General features: G+C 38.3%; 1 gene segment (V, D, J or C); it reads right to left on the bottom strand.

Annotated features, from left to right (window-relative positions):
• Positions 1-583: 583 nt before the first annotated feature.
• LOC106606762 (immunoglobulin heavy constant mu-like) lies at positions 584-6470 on the bottom strand. The segment is given in 8 exon segments: positions 584-1407; positions 1738-1892; positions 2758-3075; positions 3414-3731; positions 3860-4144; positions 4330-4629; positions 5921-6013; positions 6135-6470. Coding segments are annotated over 6 exon segments (1356 nt in total).
• Between the last annotated feature and the right edge of the window lie 1492 nt (positions 6471-7962).

The following is a 7962-nucleotide window of genomic DNA, read 5'->3' on the forward strand; positions in this document are numbered from 1 at the left end:
ACATCGGTTGGGAACCACTGATCTAAGTTACCAAATAATCAACAACTATAATAATAATCATCAAAGCACTGAAATATAAGTATACGTGTGTGTGTGTGCTGGTGTGGGTGTGTGGGTGCGTTGCTTTCATACATTCAGTGTTTCTCTTCTTTCAAGGAAGTGTATTTGTGGCCCTGGCAGTTGCTGGACAGTCTCAGTGCCACAGGTGTGGTATCAAGGGGAAAGAGAGAGAGGAAGCTGCTTTTGCATGACACTATTATTAGACAAGTTAGAGAACCAAGAAACCACCTCAGATCAACTGATAACAGAATGTTGAAGTCTTGTTGTGTATTGCGGATATAGCCTAACGTTGTTTTAGTCTGTCCTGGGAGGAAGTACAGCTGCAAATTGGCTCCATAGATAACTGACAAGCAGAAACATTTCAATAGGCAATGTCTTTTTATTTTACCTTTATTTAACCAGGCAAGTCAGTTAAGAACAAATTCTTATTTACAATGACGGCCTAGGAACAGTGGGTTAACTGCCTTGTTCAGGGGCAGAACTGTCCCGGGTGTCGTAAGGATTTGACCAAAATGCAGCGGGAATGTGTATACTCATCTTCTTTTATTCGGCAGAAAAAAGGAAAACCAAAACAAAAGTATACAAAAATAACGACGATAAACAGTCCTGTAAGGCATACAAGGAACAACTACCCACAAAATCCCATAGATAAACACCCCTCTTAAATATGACCTTCAATTAGAAGCAACGTGGAGCAGCTGCTTCCAATTGAAGGTCCACCCAACAAACACCACATAGAAATAGATATACTAGAACTAACATAGAAATAGACTAACAAGAACATAGCCCAACAAACCCAGAAACACTCTAAACAAACACCCCTCTTAAAACAGAACATAGCCCATCAAACCCCGAAACACTCTAAACAAACACTGCCACGTCCTGACCAAACTACAATAACAAATAACCCCTTATACTGGTCAGGACGTGACAAGAACAAACGTTACTGGCCCAACGCTCTAACCACTAGGCTACCTGCCGCCCCAAACACAATATAGGATGTGTCCTTCTCCCAGCATTAGCATCCAGTGGATGTGTCAGCAAAATGACAACGACTAGCTAAAAGTTAGATTTTATTAAAGTAAAAAAGGACACAGACTTCACAGGATACACTTTATATTTAAAGATACTGTACAATATAAATCAATGAATTAAAAATAACATATCACCACAATGCTTGAATAATATTGAGAACAACAATACTAATCAATCATAATCAATAATGTATTGGATATATACATAACATTATTACTGAAGAACACTATGCTATAACCATCACAGACCATTATCTTTCTAATCTAGACACATCTATCTCTGCAGTCCATCATGTGTTCTTCACTGCTTCATCTGAAAAGAGGCAGAGACAGATGCAGGTTATTACAATAAACAGCAAAGTGGAACAAAGTAGGTTACCTTTGGCCCACAAAGAGTTTCTCACCTCTCCTCCGTGTATATAATCATATTTGGAAGGGAAAGGAACAACTCTCGCTCACAATCAAATCAAATCAAATGTTATTGGTCACACATATTTAGCAGATGTTAATGGGGGTGTAGTGAAATGCTCGTGTTCAATTAAACACTTGATACATCATTTGTTTTACTTAAAATCGTGACGTTTCAGCTGCCAATGGCCTTCATCAGAAGTCTACAATCACATGAAATAAGTGGTGTCAGTACCTTGACCAGGCTGAGTACTGTGCTGTAGGTGAGAGAGAGAAGAAAGAGGATGATGAAGGAGGAGGTGGTGGACCACAGGCTGCTGAACTCATCCTCATCGTTGTCTGTGCAGCTCAGAGCGAAGCCCGCCTCAGGCTCAGTCAGTAGGATGTTCGCTGAGAACAGGGAGAGAGACAGGTGGTGAGAAAGGGACATACACTTGTGTCTGCATGTGTGTGTGTGTATTTGTGTGTGTGTTTGTGTGTGTGTGTGTGTGTGTGTGTTTATGTGTGTTCATTTGTGTCTGTGTGTTCATGTTTGCCTGTGTATTGTAAACCTGTATTGTGTTGGTCTTTATCATTTTCTAACAAATACAGCTACTTGAGTTCAAATGATATGTACACACACAGACACACACATCAACCCACAGAGAACACATAACACTGATCTGTGCAGACTCATATCTTGGCCTAATATTAAAATGCACACCCAGTCACATTATTTAAAACTACACCTAAACACAAAATAGTACATCCATGACCACCTTACTGGAAGCATTGTACTACTATGTAGGCTCTTCAGTACTGTTGTGTCTTTTCATGACAAAACAATGATCTTCATTCTGTTTTTTATGTAGAATAGACCAGTATATTTTTCTAAGACTTGAAGTAATTGATATACGAACACCAAACCATGTGATCTCATATGCGGTATTGTTTATTAGCCAGTCTCCACATTAGGAAGACACATTGAACAATGACAAAGGACAACAATGGCAACACAAGACTGTGCAATAGGACTGACATTTTACAAAACAGTAGACTGGACAATATCACATTAGACAATATGTTTACAGTCAACAAAACAATGACAACACTAACATGTTAAATTTAACTCAACAAGGACAACAATGAATTACATATTTGAGGACAGCAGAGCAAAAACCTAGTAATTGGCTATTCTCACCCACAGATGAGTCAATAAGAAGACACAACGACACAACACACACAGGTTAAAATCACTTGTCTTCACATGAGTTACCCATGGACTTGGACACTCTCCTCTCCTTAAGTGCGGTGTTGTTGTCCGAGCCGGCATGCTTGACGGCGCATGTGAAAACCAAGTTTCTCTCCCACTTATCCTTGGTGGTGGTGAAGACGCTGGTGACGAAGTAGTTGGCTTTCTGGGTTTTCTGAGGAGGGCTGGTGACCCCCTCCTGGTACTGACCGCTGTCCACCTGCCACATGATGTAAACATCACAGAGAGACGGGCAGACCACCAGGCACACCAGAGTCACTTCCCCCTCCTTCTTGGTGTCTTCCTCCGGTAGAAGGTGGACAGACACTGAAGGGGCTACACCTGCAAGAGGATTGATTTTAAGGAGAAATGTTACACTCATGTACATGGAGGTACATGTGAACACCAGTATGTGAATATCAGTTTAAAATGAACCTAGTGGTCCTTAACCCTGGTTCTGGAGCAACACAGGGGTGTGCAGGTTTCTGTTCTAGTCCAGCACTAACACACCTGATTCAACTAAGCAAAGGAGATGATTAGTTAATGATTAGTTGATTTGCTGACTCAGGTGTGTTAGCGCTGGGCTGGAGCAAAAGTCTGCACATCCTGTGCCTCCCTCTCCAGAACCTGGAGTATGTGACCACTAATCACAACCACATTGAGACGTTTCAGTGACCTACTTCCTTTGGTGAAGCTGAGGTCCTGAATGACCGGTGTGTCTTCACCACTCTTCATGGCAGAACACTGGACTTTGTTCACATTGGTCCACTCCGTCTGGCCTATGGTCAGAGTACTGACCCTGCTGTTCAGGTTGCCCTTTGATTCAATATTTTTCAGATCGATGCCATCCATCTTGTCCTCTCCATTGACCTGCCAAGTGATAGTGGTACCAGACACTGTGTCCTGGTCTGTACCAGTGATGACACATTCCAGCACTGCTTGGTTGTCCAAGAACACCTCTCTCACACGCGGTGGGTTCAGAGTCACCGTCAGTGGTTCTGAAAAGGGAGAGAAGCAATGGGAAAGAAAGTATGACATGTTACTGATGAGGAACTACACTAAATAATAGAGATCCTGTATGTGAGCATGACATCAATTGTAGTACAGTCTACTCCTATATATAGACCTGTTTTGGAGATCGTCTTGTTGATGGTTTGTTCCTGGTGCTGCACCACACAGCTGTACTTGACCTTGTTGTTCCAGTTAGTGTTGATGACCTTCAGCAGACTGCTGCCTGAGTAGAGGCCTGACGGCTGTTTGACTAGAGTAGGGGTCTGGCCCTCCACCTCCATGTCATTCTTCTTCCAGGTGACAGTGACTGTGTTGGAGGTGAAATCTTCAATCATACACATCAGGTACTGGGTGGTGCCAATGGGCGCCGACAGCAAAGACACTGTTGGAGACTTTGGGACTGAGTAGCGGGAGGTAAAAAAAAATGATGCACGTTAGTTTAACCGCTTATTGAAATAATACTGATATTTTCAAAGACATCCACGGTAAAAACCTTATATTCAGGTTTTCTAAACAGAAATAGTTTACACCACAAACATTAAAATGCAATCTAAAGAAAAAAACAGTATAATGACCACATCTTACCTGTTTTTTTGATGACTGCTGTCTTTCCACCTCCAGGATGTTCCACAGAACACCTGAAAGACTTTGACTTTTCCCAGTCATTCTTAGACACGCGGACCTGACTGACTCCGATGTAGGCTCCCCCGCTCTGAACCGAAGGGTACTGGACAAAGTCTGTCAGCGGACTCTCGCTGGCGTCTGTCCATTTGAAGGTGATTGAGGAAGGCGAAAAGCCGGTAGCGACACAACCGATGCTGTAGATGTCGTTAGAAGGGGTTCCACAGTTCATAAGAGGGAATAGGGAAGAGGGGGCTGTGGTTGCTGCAAGAAAGAAAGAAAGGTAACACTTTATTTGAATGTACAAAAATGACCAGGTAACTACTAGAAATTACCATGGTCATTACACAATTATAACCTGAGAACTACTATAAGGCACCATTTAGTTCCATGTCGTTGGTTGTCTTGTATTCTTTGAGGTATAACTACCACTACGTTTCTAGTTTTATTAGTGTACAGGATACAAATGCTATACACCATCTAACAAAATGCTTACTTGCAGGTTCCTTCTCAACAATGCAACAACAATAAGAAATAATACAATATAAGAATATGAACAAAGTAACTGGCTCAGTAGAATAGAATAAACACTTTAGAAAAGGATTATGCCAGTAAGGCACAATTAAATACACATTAACACATTAAATTGCAGACACATTTACCAGTAAAAACAAAACTGTAAAATATAACATACTGTTTCTCTAATCAAACCTTTTAAATAAATGATTTATATGGATTAAGGTGATGCCAATTTATAGGCTAGATTAACTCTTATTATTATACCTATAATCCGTTTATGTGTTAGACTCCCATATGAATAGCCTACATTTTCATTTTCACATGGTAATTTCTGACCTAAAGCAAAGCCTACATAATCAACTAATTAAACATGAATCGCAAAAAGTGAAAGATGTATGTGGACAGATGAACAAACAATATACTGCCTTACCTAGGTGTGCTACACTAACAACATTATCCAAGTAATAATGTCTACTTTTCTCCATAAAACAATGATTTATCTACAAACTACAACAACTCGATTGCATGAAAGAAACATACATACAATGGCTTACCTGATGATACTGTGACCAGTGTCCCTTTCCCCCAATAGTCAAAGTATCCATACACAATGTTACAGAGGCATATGCCAAGCAATACAAAAACCACCCTCTTCACAACAATCTGTTTCAACTCATCATAATAACTTCATCACTGAACCAAAGTAATTTGGTTTGTAAAGAAAAAGGTCTAAATAGATACTACATTATACGACATACTACACTCTTGGTCAACAAGATGGATCATTTTCTCTTAGACTTTAGGAAACAAACGTCTGCTTTATTCTACAACAGCAGAACCTAGAAATTGAGGAACTATTTGACTTTCAAGGAAATAAGAAAATTGAGGCAAAACATTTCTTTAGCGGACTATGAACAGGTCTATTCAATGACATTTTGCATCTGAAAAATGCATTTGACAAAATGTTATTCCTACACACAAAATAGAATGGGAAAATTAAACATTTGATGGAAATAATACATTTTGCTTTGCTTACCTGTTGAGACGGTGACTTGTGTCCCTTTACCCCAGTAGTCAAAAGCATCACAGTGCTATGTCTCCATCCAATGCCTGTACAAAAACACTGCACCTAAATAGGTTGCTTTAGTCCTGATACTGAATCCAACAAACATGAAAATAAGTGCAATATCACAATATGATCAAACACTTGATTTCTTGAGGACATATGTTGTGAATTCAGTTTTCTATACCTTTTAAAATCTGATGCTCAGGTCCATGTCATGACATCACTCCATCAAAACATACTTTTTGAAAATGTAAAAAAAAGTACAATGGGGTTATATCAACATCAGACGGTCATTTGAAGAATACTGTATGGTTTCTCCATATTGTCCCAATCCCCAGGCAAATATAATGCAGGTTTTGTCTCCGAGGTTTTTGTACAGCCTCATTTCACTGTGTCCCCAAACCCCATATCACAGTGATATACTCCAGCACAAAAACACCTCCTTCACATCTCCATAGGGATTCCATTTGACTCTGTCTGCTCTCAGTGAGGTATAAGAAACATAAAACCATGCATAATACAATATAATATAACAATACTAAAGATTCTTACAGTATCATATTCATCTATGATTTGGTGGATTAATCTTAATTGTTTGGTATTATTGTTTCTGACTAAAGGTTTATCCATTGTCAGTTTGTAACAGTTGTTTCCACATTTTTTGATTTATGTTGCAGTATAAAACCAAATATCATGGCTATGGCCAAAATCATGTTTATGGTGATATTTCATTTGGTTTATATTGGTACCAATGTCCTGGGGGGTGATTATTTGACCTGTTCAGTGTTGATGTGACCATACAGGAGCAAAGGGGTCTTTGTATGGCGTAATATCACTGTGGCTCTCAAAGAACCCCAAATATAACTGTATAGTCACAGTGATACACACCATAACAAAAACCTCCCACCAGTACCACACAGGATAGCAACACATTCAGATGGTATGTGGATAGGTAGTAATACACATATCTATTATCTCTTTAAATATTTAAAAATATTTTAACTATCAGTTAACTGTTTTGTGAAGTAGCATATATTAATACACCATTTATTTATTTATTCTTTAGAATTAGAATATTTTACCTACATCCTGCAGGTACAATGCTTTATAAATATTAAACATGTATGAGACGTTCTTATAATAAGCCTTTCTAATAAGGTTTATCATGTTTTCATTTCAACTCACTCAAAAAAGTGTTATTTAGTCAGCATTAGAATGAATGGTTTAATCTTTAATAATTGTTATTTTGTCAGAATCATTATGAATGGTTTAACCTTTAATAGTTGTTATTTAGTCAGCATCATTATGAATGGTTTAACCTTTAATAGTTGTTATTTAGTCAACATCATTATGAATGGTTTAACCTTTAATAGTTGTTATTTAGTCAGCATCATTATGAATGGTTTAACCTTTAATAGTTGTTATTTAGTCAACATCATTATGAATGGTTTAACATTTAATAGTTGTTATTTAGTCAACATCATTATGAATGGTTTAACCTTTAATAGTTGGTATTTAGTCAACACCATTATGAATGGTTTAACCTTTAATAGTTGTTATTTAGTCAGCATCATTATGAATGGTTTAACCTTTAATAGTTTTTATTTTGTCAGCATCATTATGAATGGTTTAACCTTTAATAGTTGTTTTTTAGTCAGTATCACTATGAATGGTTTAACCTTTAATAGCTGCTTTCAGTCAGCATCATTATGAATGGTTTGACCTTTATTAATAAATTATATTTAGTCAGCATCATGAATTGTTTAACCTTTAGTAGCTGTTATTTAGTCAGCATCATTATGAATGGTTTAACCTTTAATAGTTGTTATTTAGTCAGCATCATTATGAATGGTTTAACATTTAATTGTCACATCCTGACCAGCAGAGGGAGTAGTTGTGCAGTATTTTGGTCAGGACGTGGCAGAAGAAGTCTGTGTATGTGTGTTCTGGGATGTCTGTTTCTATGTTGGTCTGTGTGGCTCCCGATCAGGGACAGCTGGTTATCGTTGTTC

This window comes from Salmo salar, chromosome 06, assembly GCF_965601325.2.
Source record: "Salmo salar chromosome 06, fSalSal1, whole genome shotgun sequence".
Classification (NCBI taxonomy): domain Eukaryota; kingdom Metazoa; phylum Chordata; class Actinopteri; order Salmoniformes; family Salmonidae; genus Salmo; species Salmo salar.